The sequence below is a fragment of the Athene noctua genome, chromosome 4 (assembly GCF_965140245.1).
Source record: "Athene noctua chromosome 4, bAthNoc1.hap1.1, whole genome shotgun sequence".
NCBI classification, from domain to species: Eukaryota; Metazoa; Chordata; class Aves; order Strigiformes; family Strigidae; genus Athene; species Athene noctua.
In genome coordinates this window covers 201,245-229,104 of record NC_134040.1, presented here as the reverse complement: position 1 = coordinate 229,104, position 27,860 = coordinate 201,245, and the positions used below count along the sequence as shown (strand labels likewise).

General features: G+C 51.9%; 2 protein-coding genes across 3 annotated transcripts in view; one reads left to right on the top strand and one right to left on the bottom strand.

Moving 5' to 3' along the window:
* The first annotated feature begins 18 nt into the window (after positions 1-18).
* Positions 19-7,227, top strand: DOK1 (docking protein 1). The gene is made up of 5 exons (XM_074903655.1): positions 19-117; positions 411-707; positions 3,258-3,369; positions 3,503-3,675; positions 5,748-7,227. The coding sequence occupies exons 1-5, from the start codon at positions 55-57 to the stop codon at positions 6,852-6,854; spliced, it is 1,752 nt and encodes a 583-aa protein (XP_074759756.1). The 5' UTR covers positions 19-54; the 3' UTR covers positions 6,855-7,227.
* A 3,761-nt stretch (positions 7,228-10,988) lies between these two features.
* Positions 10,989-27,860, bottom strand: part of M1AP (meiosis 1 associated protein) — a 39,123-nt gene continuing 22,251 nt past the window's right edge. For both annotated transcript variants that reach the window (XM_074903653.1, XM_074903654.1), the window contains 7 exons: positions 26,219-26,396; positions 16,985-17,158; positions 15,169-15,319; positions 13,853-13,994; positions 13,344-13,550; positions 12,368-12,523; positions 10,989-12,138 (listed from right to left, as the gene is read on the bottom strand). In XM_074903653.1, coding sequence (XP_074759754.1) covers positions 11,998-12,138; positions 12,368-12,523; positions 13,344-13,550; positions 13,853-13,994; positions 15,169-15,319; positions 16,985-17,158; positions 26,219-26,396 — 1,149 coding nt within the window. In that variant the 3' untranslated portion in view covers positions 10,989-11,997. The remainder of the gene's footprint in view (positions 12,139-12,367; positions 12,524-13,343; positions 13,551-13,852; positions 13,995-15,168; positions 15,320-16,984; positions 17,159-26,218; positions 26,397-27,860) is intronic.

Here is a 27,860-nt window from a genome sequence, read left to right as displayed (position 1 = left end):
CCGCCCCGGCGGCGCGAGCGGCGGGCGGAAGCGCGCGGAGGGTCGCGGCGCGGGATGGACCCGCCGGCCAAGGAGGGGCCGCTCCTGGTGCAGCAGAGCCACAAGTTCGGCACCAAGGTGGGGCGGCGGGACACCGGGGCCGAGCCGGGACGGGCCGGCTCTTCCTCCTCCTCGGGGGCCAGGCGGGCTCCGCACCGCCGCCCGGGCCGGGCCCGCTGCCGGGCCGCCGCTCGGCCACTGGGGAAGCGGGGCCGGGGGTTGGCCGGGCCTGGGCCCGGCTCGGCGGCGGCCGAAGGGTCCCGTGGCCGCTCCTCCCCGCCGGGCGCGGTCGGGGCCGGTCCCCGCCGCTCGGCCGGGCCGTGGCGGGGCGGGGGGGGCACGCACCCCGGTGTGACCCCGGTGCCTTGCAGAGGTGGAAGCGGAGCTGGTTCGCGCTGTACCCGGCCAGCCAGCACGGCGTGGCCCGCCTGGAGTTCTTCGACTGCAAGGAGCCGTCGGCGCCGCCCGAGCGCCTGGGCACCCGGCGGCTGGACCGGACCGTGGTGCGCCTGGCCGACTGCACCAGCGTGGCCCCCGTGGCCGAGAGCGGCCCCCGGCCCGGCACGGCCGCCTTCCGCCTGGACACCAGCGACCGGAGCTACCTCTTCGCGGCCGACAAGCAGCAGAGCGAGGAGTGGGTGGCCAAGCTGTGCGAGATCGCCTTCCCGGTGAGCCCCGGCGGGGAGGGGGCGGCCTGCGCGGGGTCGGGGGTCCGAGCGTGTGCCGTGGGGCCCCGCGGCACGGGGAGGGGAGACGCAGGGCACCCGTGAGTGGTCCCTGGCTGTCAGAGCGCCTGGTCCTGGGACCCCGAGGCCCCTGCGACAGCTCCCGCCGTGCCAGCAGCCCGGTGGGTTTCGGGACACCTCGGCACGCTGTCAGTAGTTCTTGCAGCTCCAGATTTCAGGCTGGGCTCGTCTCCCCCAGCGTGGAGCCCATCCTCACCCTCTCCAGGGCCAGGTGATGGCTGAGGAGCGTTTCCTCTTGGCCCAGCTGCCGCCTTTCCTGCCGCAGTGGCGGAAGCGGAGCTCCGAGAGCGTTGCCCGGCTCTGGGTCCCACCTGGCTCCGGGGCGGCAGCGCTGGTAGCTGCGGGGCCAGTGCACCCCCTGGCCCAGGCCTGGGGCTCGCCCCTGCCCGCTGCTGGGAGCGCCCCATCAGTGCTGAGCCTGCGGCACAGCCCTCCGGCTCCCCTGTGCTCTCCCGGCGCCCCGTGGCAGCTCAGCAGCCTTCTCTGGAGCTGGTGGTCAGCCAGCGGGACGCCTCACCGCCCTGCGAGAGCGGCCAGCCCCGCGGCTCCCCAGCCCTCCTTCCTGGGAGATGTTTGCATAGCCCTGAGTTGTGTTCTAGCCGATTCCAGCCTTTTGAGTGCTGGGCAGGGCTGCCTCGCAGGGTGGCTGCTGCACAGTTGGTGATCCCAGGATCTTCCCTCAAGGACCCAGGTGTTTGCTGAGTGTGATTCACCTTAAGCCTTTTTTTGTTCCTGCTTGCATCTCCCTGCAGCCTGCTCTCAAGCCAAACATGTCTGTGCAGCAAGTGCCCTGCTGACCAGGCCAAGAGGCACCGGTGTGGTGCTGGAACTTACAAAATGTCCACACCTGTGCCTGTTTGGCGCAGACAGTGTTGGAGACTTTGTCCTAGAAATGGCTCGTGAGGCCAAGCTAGGGACACAGTACGCACCTTTGGAGTGGTGTAGGGTAGGAGGAAGGCAGAGGAATGTTGCTCAGAGCAGGGGTATGCTCATACCTTCCTACACATGGTAGATCTCAGCTGGTGGAGATCCAGAAGCAAGCTGACAGCTTAGGAAGCGGTGAGCAAAAGGCTGCATGGGTAGCACGTGTTCTAGAAAGGCCTGGTCTGGAGCAGGAGGCACAGGAGCTGCACGTGGCCTTGCTGCAAAAAGCTGAAGGTCCTCAGTGGTGATTTCTGGTCATTCGCGTAGAGATGGTGATTTTGTGTCCTGTTGTTCATTGCTGCCCAGAGGGTACGCAGGACCAGGGAACTAGGGCCAGAGATGTTTGGAGTTCAGAACAGAATTTCTTTTGAAGATGAGGGAAGTGGCAGTCAAAGAGAGCCCGGGAAGGCTCAGCAGACTGTCTGGCCCTTGACTTCCTGATCCCAGGCTGGAACCCTGCTGCTGAGGAGGAGCTGCTGCTGTCAGCTCTAAGGATGCTGGGTTTTAGTAGTCCCCTTTCTATTTAGGAGCCAAGCAAGAGGGCCTGGTGGCCCTTTGTGGGCCTTGCCTGTTAAGAAGCTCATGTGGCTGGGTTTTAAACTGTAAGACACACGCTCTGCTGCAACCCCATGCCATGTGACCCTGAGAAGCCACTTCCAGCTCCCGTCCAAATACAGACCCTCGTGCAGCGGTGCAGTCTGCGGAAGCAGCTCTTGCAGGGCATCTGTGAGCCTTTGATTTGTGTGGAGCTTCCCTGGAGAGGATCTGTGCCGCTGGGTGGTAGCACCCAGGGTGCCTCTCCCACACAGGCCCTTTGGGGACCCTGCTGCTGCAACACGGTCCTGACAGAGTGTGTGCGTTGCACTTTCGGTTCTGCAGGCACTAAAACAGAAGTGCCTGCTTCCCTTCTGTGGGCTGTGTGCTGATACTGGCACTGCCTTCCTGCCTGTGCAGGAGCAGGACGCAGACCCTCGCGCTGCTGGGTCATCTCATCAGCCCCCTCCCTTGCCCGTACTGCCGGGAGAGTGTGCCAGTGCCCCTGAGATGCTTTGGGCCTGATGTGGCCTGTGCCCGAGCACATTGGTGAGGAAGCAGAGCTGTTCTCTTCCTTGGCACCAGGGCAGCCCCATGGACACACCGTGGAGGGGCACAGGGGACCCCCGGGTGCTGCCCCACAGGAGGCCACGTCTCAGGGCTGGCTTGTGCTGCACTGGGGACAGGGCTGCCCGGGGTAACGGCTTCCTTCTGCGCTTTGTCCTGTGAATAGCCCAGCTGGGGCCCAGGGTGGTGCTGGGAGCTCCAGGGAAGCCCCTTCTGCGCTGCCTGGCCCTGCTCATCCTCTGTGTGTTGGCTCAGAGTGGGGGGCAGGTGGGCCCTGGGGTCTGTCACTGGCTCTGGGCAGGGATGGGCTTGGTATGGCCGCAGGAGGGCCGAGCTGGGTGGGGTGGGGTAGGTCCCTCGGGGAGGGCAGCAGGGCCCGGGTGATGTGGGGCTGGGAGGCCGGTGGCCACAGAGGGACTCAGGGACTGATCTGCTCTCCCTTATCAGGGAAATGGCCCCAGCCATGCTGGCGTGGCGGCCCGGCGTGGCAGAGAGGACAGCGGGGAGGCGCCAGCCCTGGAGATGGCCGTGAACTCCATCTACTACTCGAGAGATGAAGGTGGGACCTAGTCCTGCCCTGACTTCGGGCCACCTTCTGTGGGGCCTGTCCTGCTGCTGCCCCATCACTGGGGCTCCGGTGGGGCTGGGACGTGGCTTCCTCCACCCTGCCCTGAGCATCCCTGTCCCCACAGTGAACACCTTCTGGGTGACGGTGCAACGGACCGAGGCTGCGGAGCGATGCGAGCTGCGCGGTGCCTACGTGCTCAAGGCTGAGCGTGACAGTCTCGTCCTGAAGGACCCACGGACAAATGAGATCCTCTACGTCTGGCCGTACCGGCTGCTCCGGAGATACGGCCGGGACAAGGTGGGGAGCAGGGGCCCTGCATGTCGTGCACCGAGGCCTGTTCCCCCGCAGGCTTTCCCTTGCTGTAGGGTGAGGAGCTGCTGTGCCCAGCCAGACTGTGGCAGCCGTGCAGCAGCCCCTGCCAAATGCTGAAAGTGCTGCAGCCCCCGGTGGCCGCAGCAGAGTCTCCATGGGCACCTGTGGTCCTGTCTGTCCTCGGCAGCTGCCTGTGCTGCCACGTAGGAGCATGGGCGAGCAGGACACCCGTCCCCACCGAGGGCATGGCTGTGCAGGGGAGGAGTCTCTTTAACCAAGAAGCCAGCGCCGGGCCCCGAGGGAATGGCCTCAAGCTGCCCAGGGCAGGGTCAGGCTGGCTCTGAGGAAGGATTTCTCTGCAGAAGGGGCTGTTGGGCGTTGGAATGGGCTGCCCAGGGCAGGGGGGAGTCCCCGGGATCCCTGGAGGGGTTGAAGAGTTGGGCTGAGCCAGCGCTGAGGGATCTGGGGGAGTTGGGAACAGTCAGGGGGAGGGTCATTGGTTGGGCTGGAGGAGCTGCAAGGGCTTTTCCAACCTCCATGATTCCAGGGTTCTGTGATTCTCTTGTGGTCACTGTGTCATTCCCACTGGGACCGTTGCAATTCCAGTGGCCAGCTGGCCCCTCTGCCCGACATCCCCCCCAGCTGGCTTGCACTCAGTCTCCATCCAGCCCTCCCCAGCCCACGCCGTGGGCAGGTACGTTCTCCTGTGCTGTACACAAGCTCTCCTCAGCCCCGGGGACCTTGGCTGCCCGCAGTCCTGGCTCTGCCCTGGGTTCAGCCCATCCCTCCTGAAGGATGGTGGCCAGAGCAGGAGGGGCTCCCTTGAGACACCAGTTACTCTGGATTTGCTGACCTTATGGGGCATGCTGCTCTTGGCCTGGCTGACCTGTGCAGGTCTGTCCCCTCCAGTGTCCACCAAGGCAGGTCCCTGATCTATTTTGCTGCTACCCTGAGCACAAGAGGTACCCGCTGTGTTGGATGGGGAGGAAGTGGTCTCCCCAGGGCTGTTTATAGAAGTGACGGTGTCGGCTGCGCCCTGCTGATGGTGCTTTCTGTGTCACTTTACCAAAACAGAAGTGGAAACTGAGCTGCTCTTGTGGAGGCATGTTGTGGAGGCAGGGTCTGTGCTGGGGCAGGGTGAGAGACACGTGGTGTAAGGAGCAGGGAGCTGCACCCACAGGTCCCTGAGCAGTGACGAGTTGACGGTACTTGTGTTTGGCAGCACTGACCCACAAAAAGAAGTCTGGCCCCAGCAGCTTTTGCAGCAACCCCAGAGAGGCTTGATGTGTGTGTGAGAGCCCCAGTGAGGCAGAAAATCCCACCTGAATTTAGGGGCTGAGGTTCAGGAAGGGTGTGGGCGTCTGCTGGTGGGAACTGGCACGTGAGTGTGTGTTCAGGCCTGAGGAGCACAGCCTGGTGCAAGACTTCTCTTTGATAGTACTTTATACCATTAACAGAGTAATGCTGGTAAGGCAAATGTTTTGCTTGCTGTTGGTAGCCAACCTGCTGTTCCTGGCCTTTCTCCCATGGAAAGCAGTCTTCCTCTGTCTTGTATTTCTCACCTTTGGATTGCTTCCCTTCTGCCTGACTAATGCTGACCTACCCAAGAGGCCCGTCATAGCTTCCCCTGCTGAACTGTCACTCTTCTCACCCTACTCCATTCTCAGTGCTAACTGCATCTTTTCTAGGCTGTCTGGTGCCAGCTGACACTGCTGGGATTGCTCAGGTAAGGCAGGCAGGAGGTCTCCAGCGGGACCTGCAGCTCTGGCCATGGGGTATCTCTCAGTGATGTCCCCTCAGGTCCATCCCACTCCAGTTTCCCAGCTTGTTCTGGGCTGCTGGGCAGTGCAGCTCCCCCCTGCTCAGGCGCTGGGCAGCCGCTGAGCTCGGTGTGTCCCTGGCCCTCGCTGTGGGGGGCGGAAGGAGCAGGATGTTCATTGAAGTCTCTTGCAGGATGTGCAGGATCGGCGCCGCAGCCATGCGCCCTTCTGCAGGAAGCGCAGCCTGCGGGGCTGGCAGGTGCTGGGCAGGATGCGACCCTTCCACTTCCCTTGCAGGTGATGTTCTCCTTCGAAGCTGGCAGGCGCTGCGACTCCGGCCCAGGGAACTTCACCTTTGAGACCAAGCAGGGCAACGAGATCTTCCACCTGGTGGAAGCCTCCATCCGAGAGCAGAAGGCGCAGGTGGAGGAGAACCGGCAAAGCTGTGATTCGCTGGAGTCAGACAGCCCCAGCGTGGTGCTGATCCGCCAGGCGCTGGCCGACAGCCTGACTCTGGAGCTGCCAGCAGAGGGGGGCGACGCCCCAGGCCCCAAAGCGGCGCTGGCGCCCCGGCCCAGCGCAGCAGTGGAGGAGAGGGACTCCCCGTCTTCGCTGAAGAGCCGGAGCCTGCCGGAGCTCCCTGTGCCGCAGGCCAAGGCCGCGGTCCTGAGCACGCCGCCGCGCTCCCCACTGCCCAAGGTGCCGCACGCCGTGCTGCCGGCCGAGGACCCAAGCAGCGTGTACTCAGAGCCGCTGGACTCGGTCAAGGGCTTCCGGCCCTGGCTGGACCCGCTGTACTCGGAGCCCGTGGACACCAAGGCCGCCAGCGGGGCCAAGGCGCCCGGCAGGGCTGCAGACGAGACGAAGCTCCGGCTGCCGGCGCCGCTGTACGCGGGCACGTACAACCAGGTCCGGGCCGAGGGACGCGGCCAGGCCCCCGCGGCGCCCGGCCGGCTGGAGCACATCTATGATGAGCCTGAGGGCCGCGCTCCCCACTCACTGCCCCCCCCGACCCGCATCTATGACGAAGCGCGGCCCACGGGCGAGGCCTGGCGCACCCAGGGCCACGATGGCAGGAGCGGCTACGAGTACCCCTACAACCCCAGCACCGACGACTACTCGGTACCTGCCTTCCAGGCCAAGGCCAAGGGCCCCAAGCCAGTGCCGGCCCCCAAGCCCCAGGCAGCCTTGATCCCCAAAGGTGCTGAGAGGGGCGGGGACCCCAGCAAGCGGCGGGGGAACGCAGCTCCCGAGAAGGTCAAACCCAGCCTCAACAGCAGCAACAACAACAACATGGAGGTGCTGTACAGCCGGGTGCTGAAGCCCCCGCACGCGCAGAAGGAGGAACAGTCTGTGGATGAGTGCAGCTTGTCACCTGTCTACGAGGACTTAGGGGAGATATAACGTGCTGCTGCTCTGTACCTGCCCGGGGGGCCTGACCCGTTGGTGAGCAGTGCCAGTTGCTGTCCCTGGCAGGCCCTGGGGGTGACTTGGGGCTGGGGACTGGTCTGGCCCAGGCAGAGCCCCACTTGCTTCCCAGCACTGAGGAGCTCTGTTTCCTCAGAGCCCTTTCCGCGGCTCTCACTGCCGTGGCTGTGCAGGTGCCAGCGAGCTTCTCCGGGCTGGAGCTGCCTCGTGTCACCCTGTGCCTGCTGCTCCAGCTCCCTGTGACCAGGCCACGGGGCTGGGATAGCTGTTGCGGTGTGTGGAAGACTGCTTGCCATCAGTTTCCAAAAGTATTTTTATACAAAATTATTTTGATATTAAAATCTGTCTCGGAATGAACCGTTTGCCTGTAGTGTGTCTGGGCTGTCAGGCACGCGGAGGGGGAGGTGCTGGCGCGGAGCAGGGTGGCCCGGCTCAGGGGTGGCACGTTTGTGTCTGTGCCAGAGCTCCTGAGCTAAGAGGAAACCATGAAGAAAACCCTGTGCTAGGTTCAGCTGTGGCTGGGATGCCCGGATGCCAGGGGATCAAGGGGAATGAGAGTCAGGCCCACGGATACCCTTATGGTGGCCTGGGGCACCAAATGTGATGGTCTCCAAGGATAAGGCTGGGCAGGGCCAGGCTCCAGCCCTGCTGCACCTCACCGAGTGTTGGGTCGTGACAGGGTCTCTCCTTTCCCAGCCTGATCCCTCTGCAAGTTTGCCCCCTGCTCCCAGCTGCTCTTGAAAGGCCTGGGATGGCCCAGGCTGGATCCCATTGACTTTAATGGCAAAAACTCTGTGGTCTGAACCCAGGGGTTTGGCTGTGATTGCTGTGTGGCCAGCCTTGGGCAGAAAGCTATGCAGGGGAAAAACAGTTTTTTCTTTTGGTGCTGGTAATGGTTTTGAGAGATTTTATGTCCCTTCTGTGTGGGGCTAGACCAGGCACCCTGGCATGGCTGTCCCTGAGTTGGATGGGGCTACTGATGACTTCTGCAGGTTCACCAGCCCATTGATACAGCAACAAAACAGCCAGCTGACAGGCAGCACTGTGATGTACCTGTACAGAGGACTAAGCATGACTTCTGCAGACCCAGGGAGCCACAAACTGTTGGGGAAGTCGGGAGGACCAGGTTCAGTCCCCAGATCGGTGAGATGGTGACAACAAGGTGGTGAGCTCTGACTGGGCATTGGTCTGATGGCCAGGCTGCAGGGGGAAGCCTCAGTCCTGTAACAGCACAGCTGTAGCCGGGATCAGTTTGTGGCTGTTCTCCTGTGCTGGGTTCTCTTCCCCACTTGGCCGGGGGGGGGCTGTACAAAAGCCATGGTACCAGCTGCAGGAGGTACAAAAAAGCCTAAGGGGCTCTGGGAGGCTGAGGCAGTTCCTGCCTGGGACAAGAGGCACAAGCAGTAGGCATCTGCCTGCTCCGGAGAAGAGCTCTGGATGCTGCTTAGTGGGGTCCCAGGCCACCTGCTCATAATCCTTGCTCATGACTCCAGTGTGAGGCTTCGAGACTTAAATGATGAAGAGCAACCTCCCAGGAGCAGGGAACCCCTCCCTGGGGCTCTCCCTTCCATACGGACGTGGGTGTTTGTGCATCTTCCATCCCTGCAGTTGCTGCATCTCGGTGCGCTGTGGTCGCTCCATCCCACAGAGCTGAGCGTGGCTGATCCAGCTGTCACTGAGGAGGACAACGGTGAGGAAGGAAAATGCTCCAGCATCTATGCCAGGCCAGTGATCCCTGCACAGCCCTGCATTCCTCCTGGCTGAGAGGAAAGGGCATTTTATTTTTCTTGCTTCATCAATGACATCATCTTGTAACAGCCAACTCGAGACTAAGATGTAAGTGCACAGGACAGAAGGAATGCTCCCACACATGGCCTGCTTTAGTTATGCACCCTGCCATGCGAGGAGAGGTGCGTGCAAGGGAAGGCTCTTAGTCTCTCCTGGTCGGAAGAGACAGTCCATTCTTTGGCTCAGTGTGGTGGACAAGACCTGTTATCTTGCTCAGACTACTGCTCTGTGCTTTACCTCCTTTCTGGCAGCAGTTTGGGGTGTAATAGATGCTTTGGGAAAGTGTAAGAAATAAGGTAAATGCAGAGCCAGCCTTTGGCTGGTCATAGCCTTCCTGTTGCCAAAGCAGTAAGACTTTAGGTCCAGGAGATGGATTCTGCCTAGATGAGGATTTCTTCCATCTGCATTCATAGAATCATTGCATGGTTTGGGTTGGGAGGGACCTTGGAAATCATCCAGTCCCACCCCCCTGCCCCGGGCAGGGTCACCTTCCACCAGCCCAGGTTCCCCAAGGCCCCGTCCAACCTGGCCTTGAGCCCTTCCAGGGAGGGGGCAGCCACAGCTTCTCTGGGCAGCCTGTGCCAGGGCCTCACCCCCCTCACAGGGAACAATTTCTGCCTCAGATCTGATCTAAATCTCCCCTCTGTCAGTTTCAACTGTTACCCCTTGTCCTGTCACTACAGGCCCTGTTAAGAAGTCTGTCCTCATCTTTCTTATAACCCCCCTTTAGGTATTAAAAGGCTGCTATAAGGTTTCCCTGGAGCCTTCTCTTCTCTGGGCTAAACAACCCCAACTCTCAGCCTGTCCTCGTACAGGAGGTGCTCCAGCCCCCTAATCATCTTCGTGGCCCTCCTTTCCCTCTCCTTTGCCCTGCTTCCACTGTCCCCTTACACCCAATTTCCATGTGTTGAGCAGTGAAGCACCCGGGTGCAGCTCGAACACAGCCCTGCCATGTCACAGTGGCTGTGTGCCATAGCTGAATTCAGTCTGGGTACTTGGAAAATGGCATCCTGGCAGCCAGTCCTGACCAAGGCTTTGCTGAGGTGCCTGGGAGTGCTTGGTTTATGCTTGGCTGCTCACTCTGTCCATTTTCTTACAGTACAGAAATGGTCCTGGACGAGCAGCTTTGTTCACTTCTGCCCAGGCCAGGTGCTACAGGCCAGATTGGGTGGTGCATGGGAAGTCCTTTGGATATCAGACTTCCTCATATGAGGACAGCCTGTGTGCTTCCCTGTTCTCTGCTAAAAGCCCATGCCCTGGAATAGCTGAGAAATGTCAGACTACTGGTCTAGCAGCCAGAGCTGGGAGGCAACAGAGGCAGAAGTCTTGGTCTCTCTAGGCCAGGGGCAGTTTTCACCAGGAGAAAATGACGGGAGCTGCTCAGAGCCCAAGCAACCTCTTCCCCTTGGGGCTACCTTTTTCTGTTTCCTGTTCTGAAAGGCGTGTTCTTCTGTAAGTGCTACCTGCTCCCCTTTAGAGCCCAGCGTAGTGCAGGCATGAGACATCTGTTCAGCCAGGATATCCCTGCTCACGTTAGGGAAGCACCCAGGTTCCCTCTGGCTGTCAAGAGTTGGTCAGTGATTGCCCTGCTTCACCCTGTGGTGATCAGGTGGAGGGCTTTTCAACAGGGACCCCAATTTTGTGATTTGCCTCCCCTTATTGTCCCTTTTTCCTCAAGTTTCCCTTTTAGCAGCTTTTTTCTATCAGCAATAAATCACAAGCCCCTGTTTGTTTACTCCTTCCCGTTGGCAAAGTGTTTTGTTGACTTTGTACCCCAGTTTGGTTATTTGTTTATACGGTTGCCAAAGTAATTTCCATCTGCATCATCAGTTCAGTCAAGTGAATCCCCCATGTCGTGCTCTGCCCCCCCAATCTGCCCGATGTCATTTGCATAGTGTCCGGCTGGCACGCCCCAGGCTGGGCCACAGACAAGCGTGTCCCTGCCCTTTGCCACTGCTCCTTCCCCAGCTCCTCATGCTGTGAGCTTGTTGGAGACAGGCAGGGGTTAGCCACCAGCTCGCACACCCGCACAAAGCCCTATCCCCGTGCCTGCAGGGGTGTCTGTGCTGGCCTCAAGGCACCTGCCCAGGACATCTCACCCCAGGCAGCTGCTTGGGAAGCTGCGAGGGCATGGGGAGAGCAGGTCCATGCCCTGGGTGGCTAGCAGGGCCTGTTCCTGAGCTGGGCTCTGCTGGCTCTGGCTGCCGCAGTTGCCCTGGGAGCACTGTGCTTGCCCCGTGCCCTGGGTCACCTGCAGCAGGAGGTACCGGGCAGTGCTGGGATCGCTGCGTGCAGAACGTTATCAACCACAGGCAGGCAGTGAACGTTACAGTGGGTAACTTTATTCTGAAACAGCTTGTCCAAACGAAGTAAGGAGAACACAAACTGCTGCCGGTGCTCAGCATCCAGGAAGCGCATGAGACCACCCCACCTTGGCTCAGCTGAGCTGCCCTCAGCTCCTGCCCTGCCAGGGGCAGCTGTCCCATGTCTGCACTGAAAAACAGGCTGGCATCTGCACAGGCACTGGGCAGAAGCTCTCTGAAAGGCTCCAGGCCAACCCCCCATCTTCTGAGCCCTGCCAAAAAGTACTTGCTGTGTTGGCCTGCAGAGCAGCCCCACAGGCACAGATGGGCCATAAGGAGAAGAGCATCCCAGCAGCCGTCGGTTGGGAGAACGGTGCCGTGGCGAGCTGCCATGGGGCAGGAGCCAGCCAGGGCTTTAGGGCTGGCTTGGCACTTGCTACAAACCTGTGAGCTGGACAGCGAGAGCAATTACGGAAGCAACCAAATCAGCGTCATCGTGGGTAGTGCTGCTCGGGGGGGGGCGGCAGCGCTCTGGGCTTTAAGATTAAATTCAAAAGCCCTGGTTTACGTCTATTCAAATACCCTGCTGAACCTGCTCCTGCAGGATGAGGACAGCTTTGACGTTACTGCCTGCTTTTATCTGCCTGACTTCCTCACTGCCCTGCTTGCAGCTTTTCTGCACCCGCTGACAGCAATCTGTGGTTTGTGGCCAGTACTAGCTAGTCTCAGAAACGAAAGTTTGAGGCATACTGGTGATGTGTGCTGACAAGAATGGGAAATATGGGGTGTTGCAGGGATATCTGAATCTCTGGACAGAGGGCTCCAGAGCAGCAGGCTTCCTGCAGGCTGGGTTGGTGACTAACAAAACCATAAACCAGGGAGGAACAAACGATGGGAAGTGCCTGTCGGACCAAGGCCAAGCTTAGTGTCTTGCCTGACCGCTTCCGGCCCCGTGCGTAAGGCTTGGCAGCAGAGCAACAAGCCAAGCCTTGCCTGCAGGTGAGCAGGCTCAAGCAGTGCTCTGGCGTTCACTGCAGGAACTCATCATACTCTTTGGGGAGCGGGGAGCGCTCACAGGAATCTCTCCTCACTGCCGCGGGTCTGAACGCTTGGACAGGAGAAGGAGCCATCAGAAGAGGTGCCACTGTGGCTCTGGCTCGGCTCTGATGCTGCAATACAGGGACAAAACACGAATGCACCTTGTGGAAGGAGGTGCTGGCTTGTCCAACAGTGCCCTGGCCAGCTGTGTCTGTGTCCCCCTCGCAACTGCATCAGGTTATGCTGACCACATCCCTCTGCCCTGCCAGCTGCTGCCCGCCCCGTACTGCCGGGGGTCGGGACCTGCCCTCACCCCTCTGCGGGAGGCAGAGCAGAGGCTGCCGAAGGCAGGACACGTACCTGCTTGGGTGGATGCCGCTCTGGTCGCTGGTCCCTGGGCTGGGCCTGCTGCCAGTGCAGAGGTTTGTGCAACACACTCTTCAGGTATTTGTAGAGGTTGCTTTTTATGTGCAAGGGGTTATAAGCAACTTCCACTTCCAAGTTGTTCAGGGCACTCTGCTCAGACAGAAGAAAGAACATAGTGGCTATCAGATGTGACAGGTAGAGGCTGTGGGGTTTGCCTGGGGTTTTTTGCTTTTTTAGTGTTGAGGGCTTTTTTTTTTGCAGGTGTGTTACAGACACTCCATGCCACCCTGCAGTGATGGGAGAAGGGCTCTTGTGGCTGTTACCCACAAGGACCACTCTTAGCTGTGTATAGACTTACTGCAACCAGGTCTTAATGGATTTAAGCATTCCCTTGCAGGATGCTGTCCTGCCCTCCCCCATGCCCAGAATCAGCCAACAGGCTGGAGCACCCTTTCTGGGCACTGTCACCCTCTCTGCTTCATAAGGCCTTTTCCCCCTCCCCCAACAGACAGGTAACACTGCTCCAGAGGACAGGCACTGGCTGTCTGTGAAGAAAGCTGTAGGCTACATTGGCTGCTGGGAGGAAGTTTTAGATTGCTCCATCATATTCCAGCTGTCACTAGACAGTTCACAGTCATCTCCTCTGTTCTCTGCTAAAACCTCTAGTGAGGGCTCTGCCCTTCCTGGCGTCACCTGAAGCAAACGCAGACAACTGAGGAGAAGAACATGTGGATGTACAACAGAAAATGTGGAAGCCTGAATCTACTGGAAGAAACAGAGACACTTTAAAGCCTAAAGCACCTCCCTCTACAGTCTGAGGAGATCCACGTTCCCCAGCAATGAGGGAGACAGATGCACCTTCAGCAGCAGCTGCGTGTCCTGAGGATAAAGGCTGATCACTTCTCTGATCCCTGCTTGTACAGCTGGGATCCTCTCCACAGAGGTTTGTGCAGGGCTGGCAGTGACTTACCTCTACAGGGCCACGCGCTCTCTCAGGGTGTTCAGCAAGGAGAGCAGGGAAGTTCGACGGCAGCAAGAGCTCCCTGGTGGCGACTGCTTTGACAAGTAGAGTGGCAGAGTCCGAAGGGACAATGACGTAGTAGGAATGCACCATGATGTTCCAGTTTGGACCAGTGTTCTGTGGCTCATGTTCGGCCAAAAGCATCCACTTCCTTTTCTAAATGGCAAAAGCCAAAACCAATGTCAACAATGGGCAACAGCCACTTCCTTCAGCACTTTCAGTGTAGGGGCTGCTGGGTTCAGAAGCAGAGACATTCATACACACCAGCATAAGAACACTATTCTGCATTATGGAAGGATTTACAAGCCTGAGCCTGGGCCATGAGATGAAGCTGCAGCTTTTGAAACGTGTTTTCTGGTGCAGGCTAGAGAGATCATAGCAGATGTACACTGACTAGTCCTTTCTAAAGCAATTCCCCCCCCCACCCCACTCCGAGACTGCAGTTCTCACACACTCACCAGAAGACTATGACATAGAGCATGGAAGCTGTGCTGATTTATCTCCAGTTCATCCCAGTCTAGCTGCCAGCAGCTTGTGGGCCTGATGATGAAGGGCAGGCCATACAGTACAGACTCACAGACCCCTTCGGCCTTCAGAGCCCTGCAGGGATACAGCCCGTGTTAGTGAGGCACAGCCAACAGGAAACCAGCTGGGAGCTACCAGGAGGTGACGGGCACACCTGGCTGCGGCAGCATCAGCTGCCACACTGCCACAGGCACCTAATGTCTGCATTGCTGTGGCCTGTCACCAGGAAACCCTGCAGAAAAGTCCAACTGCAGTAAAAAGAGGCTTTCTTGCTGACTTCCAGATTCCCTTGTATCTGCTTTGACAAGAGCATGCCAAGAAGCAAATCCAATCTTCATGCATTTTGCATACAAAACAGATTGATAATCTGGCCTCTTGGGCAATAACTCACCCAGTCAATTACATCTCTTCTGAAGTGATTTTTACCAGATTGTGGTTATCCTTCACTTAAACTGACATGTGCTGTACTCCGGCACAGAGCCAACATCCCACCGCACACACCACTACGGACTCTGCAGTGCTTGACGCTGCCGGTCCGTAGCACACCTCTGCTGCACGACAGGGCATTATTAAGTAGGTTCAGTGCTTTGGCTGTGGGCCATTCATGCACAATTACTGAGCACTCTTCAGCTACTAAGAAGATGAGAATTATTTTAAGAACAACTGTATAGTTTAGAAATTACACACGATTTTTCCTATAAATACACCTCAGAAAAGACACTAGAGACGTCACTCTTGTGATGCTCTGTGCTTGCCAGCCACAGGCTGCTGACAGGAAAGCAAATAAACTTTTACATGAAGTCACACAGCACTATGAGGCTTTGCTTGTTTTTTTACTACTCGTCAACTAGTTAGCTCAGGCTCTGACATCCAACTAATTGCTGTGGCCTCATTAGGCAGTGAGAGAACAGCAGAATTATATATGGAGCAATGGCTGCAATCTACAGAACTTCACACTGGAGGGAAACAACTACTGCATGAGTAACATGTGTGGTGTTACACGCAAAGTGGTGGTGTCATGTAACACTGTTTCTGACTCTGCACATGTGTGAGATGTGCTGGTCCATGTAACGAAGAGTTACAGGAGTTGAGGGAACCTTACATCAGAATTTTGCTCACTGGCACTGTGAATCCCCAGCGCTTTGTGGTGATGTTATTAGGTCCTAGTTGAAACTGCACAGAAAGAGTGAAGGCTGCTTATTATACCAGCCTTCCAGTTACTAAGCAAAAAGCACATAACAACACTCACTTTACAACACGGAGTTTATACAGCACTGCAGCTGGCCAGGCTGCCATCTGGAAGGGTGAATTAAAATCTGCTGCTCTCACGGTGCCATCAGCTGTCCCAGAAAGCAGAGCTGGGTCGAGCAATCTCTCCTGCAAATCGCACTTCAGGCATACTAGGAGAAGGAGACTGGTTTAGATTGCTGTAAGTGGCAATGTTTAGCACATGCTCAAAGCACTTACAAACACTAAGTTAACATTTTCTAGCAACAGCAACTATTAAGGGAAGAACAATGCTAAAGCCTGTGACAAGGCAACAGACTATCCCCATTTTACACACAGGGGGGAATACCACATGCTTGGCACTGTCATGAAACAATGACTGGTTGGTAGCCCGGCAGGCATGTTCCAGTTTTGGTGAGGAGTGGCCAGCTGCAGAGGGAGCAGAAGGTCATTTCCCAATGCCAGACATTTCTTGACAGCTTTTCTATCTGTGTTTGTGGAGAAGCCCAGCCAACTGATGACACTACTAATTCTGGAATATGGTGATATATAGCTGCATACAGCATACCACACCTCTGGCCTTCTACAGATTTCTCGAGTGTGGGAAGGTGAAAAAACCTGACTGCAGCATAACATGGTTTGCCTTGCTAGCTATAATAAGACAATGCATCAAGTATGAAGCTCAATGTTATGATGAAGGAAAATTCACTTTTAACAAAACATCGTAATTGCCTGTGCTCATTTGGAGGCCGTTATGATAGCTACTGCATAAATAAAAAGTCACACCAGGCTTTCTGATCTGCTTGCTGTGGAGCATATCTGCCCCAGAGGTCTCTGCGGAGCCTTCTCTTCTCCAGCTGAACCCCCCCAGCTCTCTCAGCCTGTCCTCACAGGGGTGTGCTCCAGCCCCTGAGCATCTTCGTGGCCTCCTCTGGCCCCACTCAAGCAAGTCCATGTCCTCCTTATACTGGGCCCCCAGAGCTGGACCCAGCACTTCAGGACTCAGTCCTCCACAAAAGCCACCAGCAACCCTCTATGAGCTCTGCTTCCAGCCTGGAACTGGCCTGTGGATCCCCAGAGGAAAAGGAGCGTGCTGCTGCTGTGATGGCGATGGGAAGCTGCCCGTGAGCTCCGTGCTGGAGCAGCACAGAGCACCATGGTGGAGAGGGGTTACTGGAACCCCACGTGCAATTCCCACGGCAGTGCAGCAGTGACACTACAAGAACTTATGGGAAACACTGATGTGTAGCTGTTCGTGTTTTCAGCGCTCACCCAAGGATAGATTAGGGACTTGGACTTAACAAAGGAAAAAAAATTACACATTCCATATACATTTTCCCATGCATTATAAGTGGCAGCTCCAGCTAGAACATTACCTATTTTAGTGCTAAATCAATAGGTATAAGCCAAGTCCCTGTGTAAGACAGTCTTTAATCAGTGCAGCTCTGGCACAGACTTTTAGTATCAGATACAAGGACCACAATTTTTAGGGCTATACACCTGAGCCAGAAGGTCCTTGGCTCTCAGTATGTAAGGTCCCTGTTACCTTGAGAAAGTGGCTATAAATTCACATACTCTTCAAGGCACATTTTTGCTGCAGAATGGAAATGGACTGTAGCATCAGCAGCCACAGGACATGGCAGCAATCTGTAACTATTCTAAGCAAATGGCCCCTCTCAGCCTGAGACAACAGAAACTCCAGACAGCTTTCAGAGCCACCCAGAGCCCTTCCTTGGGACTTTAAATGTGAGGGACCATGCCCATAGGGCAGGCCTGCGTAATCTTTAAGGCTGTGGGATTTAGGAACTCCCTGCAGAGGAGGAGAGAAGATTAAATACTTGGGGTGGTCCTGGGCGCAGTTGCGTGGCCGAACCCTCCAGACGGAAGGAGGAGATGGAGGTGTTCCCTCTCTGTGCCATAGTCATGTAGCCACGTTTTAAACAGCACCTCCAGGCTGATGACATTGTCCTCTATGGTTTGCACATCGATGTCCATTCCCAGGATTGCAATGTCTGCAGGAAAAAGACAAGGTGAAAAAGCACAAATATTTTTAGCCACAGAAAATAATGTTCTTTTGCATTTTCCACTATACTATACCTCCTTAGTCCCCCAAGTGCTTTCACAGAAGTGCTTCATACGTTGTCACCACGCAAATCACAGCGCAGCACCGTGATGGCACCACAGGCCACACCAACACCCTTCATCAACACAGGGAGTGGACTGGCTACTTACCATCCTCAGAGGGCTAGCTGTGACTGACACAAACCACCCTCTGCTGTGATCACCTCAGCACTGGCCTCAGAGACTCTTCTCACAACTGTAAACCATCTCCTCCCTTTCCAGGAGACACTGGATATGAAATGCTATGCTAATGGAGAATTTTGTAGTAGTGATGGAAAAGTACTACTCCTCATACAGAAGACAAACGTTACTTTGCAATATGGCCACAGGACTAAATTGCTAAACATCCTCAGTGTGTGTTTAAAGGAGCAGCTACTCACAAACCTGGGAAGAACAGAAGCAAAACCTGACCTGGCCCTGACCAACACAGGACGTTTCAACATGTGACGGCTGAAGTGCTGTTTGGCAGCACAACAACCCCACAGCACAGCAACCCCCACAGCGCAACAACCCCACAGCGCAACAACCCCCACAGCGCAACAACCCCCACAGCGCAACAACCCCACAGCACAACATCCCTGCAAATACAACAGTAGTCAAAACTATCCAGCACGGTTACATCTGAGTTCAAAGAAGCAAAATGCATAAAATTTAGAGACTTGTTAAAAAGAAACTAAAAGGAGAAACTAAAAATATTTGCAAGAACACAGCAAATATTTAAGCTACCATGTTGGAGGTGCAGAGCAAATGTATATGATCTAGGAACAGCATTCAGGAATGCAGAAATGTACGCCTGACAGCAAAGTTAGGGAGGTCATAAACAAGATTAAACCCTTGCAAAAAAAAACAAAAACCCCAAAAGCCCCCAAATAATAACTCAAAGGTGAGTCCAAATGAGATCCTAGCATTAAGTCTTACAGATTAAATAAATAAATAAATAGGTATTTGGTGAACAGTTTGTGAAATGCGTAAGACGTGTAATATACCCATTTGTAAACACAGAAGGAACAAACAGCCTGGCAGTGTTAACGGGTCCCCACACAGCTAGGATGTGAAACAGGTATTCTGTGAAGATGAATACATAGCAGAAATGGCCTTTTTTTCCCCAATGTGTTTATCAGGCCAGACGGGGACTGAAATACAGTGCTACATCCATCTGCAATGAGACATCTTTTCTTTACGTGTTAGTATTTATAGGTTGCAAAAATGACACTATACATATGCTCCCACATTTTAAAAAAAGAGAAATGAATTCATCTCCCTTTACATGGCAAATAATCTAGGGCTAAGGTAATGACTGTAATCCTTGAAACAGTCTGCAACTTGCAAATGTGCTTTTTGTAGTACGGCCATTGCAGCGGGACATATGTCCCAGCCATCTCCACCTTCCAGCCTCGACAAAGGCCTCGAGCTCATGCAGGCTGTGCCTCTGCAGCAGAGAATCAACTCCCACCCACGACGGGAGGTCCTTCACACTGTCCTTGCCGTGGAAAGCCTCTCCTGCTCAACGTCCAGCCTGACCCGTTGCTTGCCCTGAGGCTCAGTCTCGCTCTTATTTCCCCAAAGGCTGCTCTGATGCACCTAGAGAGCGTGCTGGTTATTTCAGCTGGGATGCACTCCCTGCCTTTCTTCAGACTGCGGTTTCTCTCTGGGATAAGCGCTGAAGATGGCATTAACAGTTCAGAAGATAAATGCATGTCACTTACTTTGACACATAGTTTATACACAGGTGACAAGGGGAAGTACCTGTGTTTTGAGAGAGTGTTTTGGGGTTGGTAAATGTTTTAGTCCTTTCCTCAGTAAGTATTTTCCTATTTGTTTATTTTCTGTTCTGCATGATATGTAGCCACTTATACATTTTAAGTTTGCACAGTATGTGACAACTTTAAAAAGAAATTCAGTGCCTGCATTGCTGTCCATTCCTAGGAAGCAGAGGTTGGAGTGCTGACATCTACTGTGCCATGGTCTTAAAATTCCCAGAGAGCAGATAGGCAGAGCCATTTAGTGGTCAGCAATCTGAGCACACATACAGAAAACGGTTCCCTGGGACTTTAGAAGATGGATTATGTTCATAATAAATGTATTAGTGCTTCATCTTTAGTGCTTGGTTTTTGTTTCCCCAAAACAGAAACAGATAGGGCCAGTGTCTATATCACATACAAATAACAACGTTCATTAGCAAATGGCTTGGTGATGCTCAGGTGCTTTAAGTGTTTGCAATGGGGTAGGGGCAAGAAAGAGAGAATAAAAATTCTCACATTATCAACCAGAGGACAGTGCACGGCATCCTACCTGTTACTCCCACACACTATTCCCACCACCAATGCCATGTGCACTGTGCTCTTTATGGGATTTTTATTATAGCACAGTCCCTGCTCCAGTCTGCAAATCCCTGATGTTTCACCATTAAAGAAACATTGCAGATTTAGTCTCTGTCCCACAGAGGAGCTGGTTTGCAGCTTTGAAAAAACAATCCTTGTTGCTCATCACATGGTCTTTGTCTAGAAATGCACTCTCCCACAGAGGCTGCTCTTGTGAAGAAAACAGCAAGCATTTTCCACCCATGACAGGCTGTTATTAGCACCTTCAAAGCTATTCTGAGACTTGCCATCTGCAGGGCTTCCAAATACTGGAGTCTTTTCTAGCTGCATTAACCTGAAATGAGAGGGGATATCTTGATCCTGCCTTCCTTCTCTCAGTACCATGGGAAACTGTAACTGTATGTTGGTTTTGGTTTTTCCCCCCTGCAATGGTAAACGAGAGAGGACATTTTCTGGGTGAGCTGAAAAATTAGGTAATTTCTCAGGATGCAGATTTTGCATCTCCACATCTTCTTGGGTTTGGAAGAAGCCATTTGCAGCCTAGTACTACATGACAGTACACTAGCACAGATCAGGTTCATTATCAGCCCGGCAGGAGCCCTGGCAGTGGCTGGGGATCCCACTGCAGCAGCTGCAGGACGAGCAAGGCAGTGAGATGCTCTGAGCCTGGACAGCCTTGCAGTCCCAAAGCAGACCCAAAAGAAGGAAGCAGGGCAATATACTCCATAGGAGTCTAAGGAGAAAACGCAAGCTTCTCACTAAACTGTCCATAAGAGTGTCTTGAAATCATGGAATACAAGTCCATTTGATCTGGCAAGATAATCAAGTGACGTGTCCCACTGAAACCCTGAGCCATGTCACAGCTGCCACCTCCCTCACAGGTAAACCTCCCGTTTCTGTCTGTGCCTTTCCTGGAGCAAGTGTTTGTCTGAAACACGATACTCGGCAGCATATTCAACACTACACATACTTTCTTCTTGCATAAATGGAAACTTCCAGCCTTGACCAGGTATTTAACAAGCCCTGTTTAACAAGACTGTTTCTGTCTCTCTAGCATCTGCCAAAGACAACTGCTTCAGAGACAGGGAACAACTCACAAATGTGCCCCAGACCCTGTGTTTTCCTCATGTTCATTAATTAAAATTTGTCTTATGTCCTTAAATTTCACTTCCAAAGTGCTTTAGAGGGTTGGGGCAGGAGGAGGGAGGAAAACTAAGTATTTAATTTCAATAGCTGTATCTCAATATAGGTTTGTTACTTACATAAATGGTCTGCAGACCTACAGCATTTCTTCAAAGACAAAAAGAGATGATAGACCCTATATCACAGATTTGCAAGTTAAGTGAAAACAGGCTCACTTCTTCTTTTCCCAGGGTAGTGTGATCACTTTCCTGATATTGAACAGTTTTGATGGAGCAGCGGAATGGAGGTGAGGGATTTAGGACTGTTTCTTTCAATAACAATGGCTTATACAGTACACAAAATCACAATTTTAGTTGTTCTTGGAAATTTTAGCAACTTCTTTCATTCCAGTATGCCCTGAATACCAAGTCATAATTGTTAATCAAGTCTCAGCACTTCCAAACATCCTTTTGTCTAAAAAAGAAAAAAATAACCAAACTTGCATTTATTCCAGTGACCTTCTAAACAGAGGATCACAGAAGGTCTAAACATAAACATGATTTATAAACATAGTTCCCAGCTCCTTAATTCTTAATGTAACTGTTTTCCTGTGGTATGGCTTTTATATACAGGTATATATGTCCAATAATCTCAGTTTTGTTATCAAATTCTTAAAACAACAACTGTGTTTTAAGTGTCAGAGAGCGTGGGATTGTTTTTCCCTATCGCACCATGACAGTAGTTCTCAAGCAATATAACATCTCTTGCTGTATTTGCTGAAACAATTTGCTGCTGCAAGTGTCTTCAGCGAAACAGATTCTCTAGTAAATGTTTTCAGTTCATGTTGTAAGCTGTTATGATACTTCTTCCACTTTGAAAGCAAGTTTTTGTGACGCTTTTCAAAGTGTTAAGAGAAGTATGCTGTGCTATTAAAATGTATTAAAGGCAAAGCTTTGTTTCCTAGTCAAACACTCCATGTTTCAGCATCAGCTGTTCTTGGAAATCCACATCCTGCATGGGATTGCCAGGAAGTTTATTCTTTTTTTCTGCCTTTTCGAAACAGATTTAGTCTGTGCCATTTTTAAGGTCACTAAATTAATACAGTTTGGTTTAAATACATATGATGTTCGCCACTACCTAACTCACACTGTAAACATTTTTGCAAACTACTTAAAATCTCACTTTTGTGTCACCTTAAATAGAGTAACCACACCCAGTGGAAGAAATTACCAGCTTGTTTTTGAGGTTTGGAGAGAGCAAAACTCAGCACCACTGTTGCATGCAGAAGAACTGTCTGCCTGCCCTGATGTTGTATCTGAGTACTTACCTGTTACTTCCTTTCAGGGAACCTGCTAGTAACAAAACTTGGGTCCTCGGGTGAAAAGAAAAATAAATTCTGGTAATAATCAAGAGCTACAGGTCTTCATTGTGAGAGTCAGCCCACACTTCTATGGGTTCCAAACTTGGCATTTGTGCTAATGGGTGGCTGTTGCTGGTCTGTAACAGACTTCTCCACCTTAAAACTAGGTATCTTTCTAAACGTTCTGGATTGTCCAGAAACTGTGGGCTTGATTCAGAAATCTAATACAGCTGTACCCCCATGTTATGAAGGGAACAAAATTAGGTCGTATTCTTGAAGTCTGTTAGTATTTAAAAGACAGAACAAAAGTTCCTTTACTCCTGCTGTATAATGGTCAAGAGAGTTATCTCCCAGAGGAAATCTGACCTGCAATCTGTTAAAAAGAAAAGATTAATGCATGCAAGTTAACTGGGAAAGAAAGGTGAAACACCGGGCAGACTGTTCTGGTCTATTCTACTCAGGTCCAGGTCAGTCATCCACCTGTGGTGGATGTACTGATGGGTAACGCCAGGAAAACAACATCTGCCTGTTCTCCTTGAAATCAGGAGTCATGGATATTAAGTCAGGAGAGGAACAAAACCTTGATTTTAAGTATGTTTTAACAGAAGGTTCTGGAGAAGCAGAATGTTGGGCTTAGGGAATAACATGCAAGGATTACTGCAGTGAATGTCAGAAGTCAGATACGGCGGCATTCAGGCCCCCCCTTCACACCCAAGAAACATCCATACAAGAGCAAGGGGAGGGATCCAGCAACAGCTGCCCCCTGTTAACCATCCTGCCTGGCAGGAATGTTGTTTTGGAAATAATACCCAGAATGGCTGGATAAAAAGTCAATGTGTGTTCTGGTCAGGTGTCTTGAACGGGAGAGCTTCCTGATTTGAGGACCAGATTTAAACCATCCCTTTTGAAACTCTGGGACAGAGAGATGAAAGAATTTTGAGGAAGATTTGCTAGCAGGACACTGCTAACTGATCCATACAAGGCAGACGGGAGGTCCAGCAGCTGGAATAGCACAAAGAGACAGAAGCCTACAATGGTACGACTCTTCATGAAACCCAGTCAGAAAATATTTCCACTCTCATCGGTACACATGGAGGCTCTTAACTGTTAAGACCTCAGAAACAGGATGATGGGGCCAGCCAAGAAAAGAGCTCGAACTCTTGCAATCTAATAGTAAAGCCCGTGAGAATGTCAGAAGAGATTTTGAGGGCAATTTACCAAAGACATTACAAGTAGGTTATATTTTTTCAGGCTAATCAGATTCACATTTTAAGATCTCTGAGCTCTGTGGTAGAGCTATATAAAACACTAACAGAAAAAATAAATTGGAAACTGTCAATTGCTTCCAATAAACTGAGATGGAGAGGGCACAAAATGAATTTCTCAGGCAGAGGATTTAAAAAGAGATGATTTTTCAATGTGCTACAAATATAAATGCAGGATACAATGTCACAGCAACGCTCTAGATATTAAAAATGTAAGTAGGTTCAAGCAGCCACTAAATGAACCAATGGAAGAAACATCCATAGTGAGATGAGCCTCATAATTAAGTGCTGCATCACAACGTTTATTTTGTAGTGGGAGATGTGCTGCAGTTGAACACAGCATTAATTCCTGCGCTTCCTGCATGCTAGATCTTGCAACTACAATGTTCTTTAATTTTTATTTTTTTTTCAGAATCAGAGGAAAGGAGCTCCAGCAGGTAAAAAATCCTCTTCATAAATCAGTTGGGTTCCTTTTTCAAACTATTTGGACTATCCATTCCCTGGTGCTCCTCTTAGAAACTAAATACATCATCTGAGTCTTTATAGAAGATTCAGAAAATCAGAATTTCATCATCTGAAATTTCAGTGGCCTCTGTGTCCCCTTTGATGTTTTCATGCCATTTATTGGGTGAAAGGGCTACACAATTTCACTCTGAAAAGCAAAATGGTGGGGTTTTGCATGCTCTGAAGCATGTGTGACCAAGAGGCCCACAGCATCTCCTGTTCTGTGGTGTCTAGTTCTCCAAGGCTTCCCCGCAGGGTTCTGTGCAGCACCAGCTTGATGCAAAGTCCTGACAATAATCCTCCTCAATTGAGAAGCAGCATTTGCAGCCACACAAAATAGTGCCCTCTTCCTGTACGGCCAGGATTGGTGCTTTTAAGGGATTCCTCAGCCTTGGAGCTCTAGGCAATAGTTCCTTCCACAATTTTGTAACTTGTGGGTTTGGTGCAGTTTTGGCATATTATATTAATTCTAAAGTAACATCAGTGACAGAACCTTGGTTCTCTTCCACAGGACTCGTTGCTCACAGTGTCAGGGGTAAGGGTGCTGCTCAGAAAGAGAAAGCGCTCCCTTTCTCCAGCCAAGCAGTTTTACTCGCCCGGAGGACTCTGTTTTCACATGCAGCATCCACAGTAACCAGCTGCTCTCACTGAGGGAGACTGACCCTTCAGGGCAGGAAGCTTTTAACGGGCAGTAAGAGGGCTGATACACGTCTAAGTGCTTGATCATAAAGCTCAGCGTTTAATCTGTCTGCCACCATATGAGTGGGATGCAGCAGGGAGAGCAGGCACCTGTCTGTAGCAGGAGGCACCTAGTCAGAGCTGTGCTGCAGGTGGGGGAAAACCAGCGTAAACTCCTGCTATGTAGCAGTCCTTTTATCAGCCTCGAGAAAGAGCGCAAATAACTGGGCAGATCTGAAAGTCAGGTAAAATGAAATACAGAAAAGAAAGTTGCAGTTATAGCAGGATGGCAATGTACAGGCTGCTGCCATCGAACTGCTGTGGTATTGGACTTCTGGTGACCATCTGGCTGGTTTATTTAGAGTCTGCTCAGCACCTTTTGCTTTGAAACAAAAAGGCTCAAAACAGGAGCTAACAGGAATTTCTGTGTCTGAATTTCTCATTAGCATAGCTTAGATTCTTACTGTTAAAGACTGTCAGATTAAGGGAGGAGTTCTTCAGAGATACGGCCAGGAAAAATAAAATCTAAGGTCTGGGGTGTACTCGCTCTTTCACTAATGAAGCCTGTGGCCAGGTGTGTGAGGGGTGGGGCAAAAGGGCATCTGCAATCTGCCTAAACATTCCCAGCCCCTACTCTGCCAACGGACCAGAAATTCACTGCTGCAACCAGAAAAGAACAGCTAAAGACAGGTAAGGCAATAATGTCCAATGTTGCCTGTCACTCAGTAAAAACAACATTGCCATTGCTAGTAACAGGTCTTACACTAACTTTGCAAGGCATCAGGACTGAGGATTTTAAGCTTGTTATCAACCTGTTGTGAAAACTTGCTGTATGAACCACAGCTTGGTACCAGGTGCTTCTTGTTGATGGGAAATTTAAGTGTCAGCTGTAAAGGCTTTTAAAATAAAGACCTGGATGGGAAAAGAGAAGCTGCAGGGCTATAAAGAACTCATTGATGGGCAAGTACTGGCTACTGAAAAAGTACAACCTTAAGAGCTCAAGAAAAACTGCCCTAAGAACAGAGAAGAGATGCAGCAGTAAAGCAAGAACAGTATCAGTGACAAAAACCACCTGATCAACAGGTAAGTACCTGTAAGTCTGGAAAAGCAACTCTTCCCAGCACTGTGCAATATGTAGACTGGGGGAAGGGACTAAAGGCTGAGAGTTGTCTAGAAATAAAACATCTTGTAAAAAGACAAGATCTTGAGTTGGTGAGAGGGAGGAGAGGGTTCTCTCTGTAGCATCACTGAGGCTGTAAACAGGCCACCTACTTCTCTTTCCCTCTCCTCTGCCAACAACCTGCTTGGAGGATTCTGGTTGCCTCTGCTTGCACCAAGGACCTTTGGATCAGTTGCCCAGGGTGATGTCTAGCAGTATATGTGTGTCTGAGACTGTGTTACCCCCCACAAACTCGATGCCTTTTTCTCTTGAAACCATCAGGAAAGCTGTATTGCACATGAAGTCAGTTTTAGGTAATACATAAAGCCTGTAATGCATAAAGTTTGTATGCTAATTTTGCCCAAAGATGATAAAGCCCCAGAGAAGTGCTCTGATACAAACCTCTTGCTGTTCTTTCAGGGACAGTAGTTGCCGCTTACGTGACTGATGCTCAATGGCATGAAGTGGTGTATACTGGACTAGTGGTTGTGCTGCTGTCCACAGCCACAACCTCCCTGATTCCCTGTCTGTCTCGTACTCACCCATGCTGCTGGGCTCTTCTGCTGGCATACACTGTTCCACATCCTCAGGATCTAGAAAGTCTCTCTTCAGAACCTCAATGACTTGTATTCTTCGCAGACTCACAAGGTCTACGTCTTTTAACTTATTTTCCAGCTGCTTTGCCATTTCTTTGCTAGACTGGCTAGTCAAAATTGTGATCTGAAACACAAATCAAGAGTGCAAGAGCCGTCTCTACCTTAATCCTCTCTTGATAGCCTGGTCTGTTTGAATAGCACAGGTCCCACCACACAGAAAGGATTTTGCTAAAATATCTAACCAGAAGTGGATTTAAAAGCATTTGTTTGAGCTTTAGCTTATATTTAAGTCAATATGAAATGGATTGAGAGGTTCACTGTAGGAACACCAAAAGATTTTGTGTCACTGCTGGAAGAAGATGGAACAATTCACAACTCATATTCTGCACTTCACACTTGGGGTCAGTGAGCCTGTGTGTGTATAGGAGGGATTCCACCCGAGACCCTCGGAGGGATAGCACCACTTCCCATTGAATTAATTATTAATTAATAATTAATTCCCATGAATTACAGTCAGGTAGACTAAATTTGGCTTTCTCATTTGAGAATGGAATTTCTTTTTTAAGAAGCATGTAGTCTATACTGAAGATGTTTGAGAGCAACAGTAGGTTTGATTCCCACCTCCTGGTTTTGATGTAAAACTGTGTAAGTGACTGCAGAGAGTTTATTCATCACTGCCAATCAGCAGCAGTTTCTAGAAACATGTCAGGCATGTTTGACACCAGCTTCTACCCTGAAACAGTAATTAGGGGAGAAAGTTTCAAGTTCTGACCCTGCTGATATTTAGTGATGGTGAAGTATTGAGTCATCTCAGATCTGCTCATTGCTCCAAAGAACTAATTAATAACTCTAAATAAAGGGTAAGGTGTATTTTAGGTAAGACTGCTGACAAATGTCCTGTAGGGAGCATCTGGGGAAACTTAACAGTAGACCTTCACAAATAAGTTCTAGAAAAGATATTAAACAATGACAACAGAAGTGACAGTTCAAGGGTTAGGGATTTTGCAGGGGGAGAGTGCAGGGGCAGGCAGTATGCCTTCTCCATCCACATCTATCCTTAGTCCTTATCTATGAGATATTGGGAATGAAGTAGTAATTATGATTTCCTTTATGAGCTGACAAAAGTAGATAACAGAACTGGTTTTGAGTTGGGAGAAGCAGAACCATCTAAAGATACTACTAGGTTTTTATACAGCTATAGATACAGCACTGCCTACACTAGTACACCTTAATTTCAAGGAAACCTTTAGGTTATGTGATGCAAGCTCCTCTGCACACCCACAAAGCAGAACAGACATAGTGACAGGCAGAAGAGCCCAAATAATGCCATGTCCTGACTATGCCCTCAGCCCACCAGAAGCCCACTTCCCCAAGCCTAAAGGAGCACAGGGGCACGGTGCCAGCCCAGGAAACCAAATTAGGGGTTTGGAGGAAGGGACACCCTCTGGGAGCCAGGGCTGGACTGTCCCCGGGGAGCCCTTGTCCAGGTGTCAAACACATTAAAATGAGTCAAACCCTGAGCACCTTTCTGACTGGGAGGGGATTGCTGCCTGAAGGTGAGGGACACATTTTGGGATGCAGGGGAAAG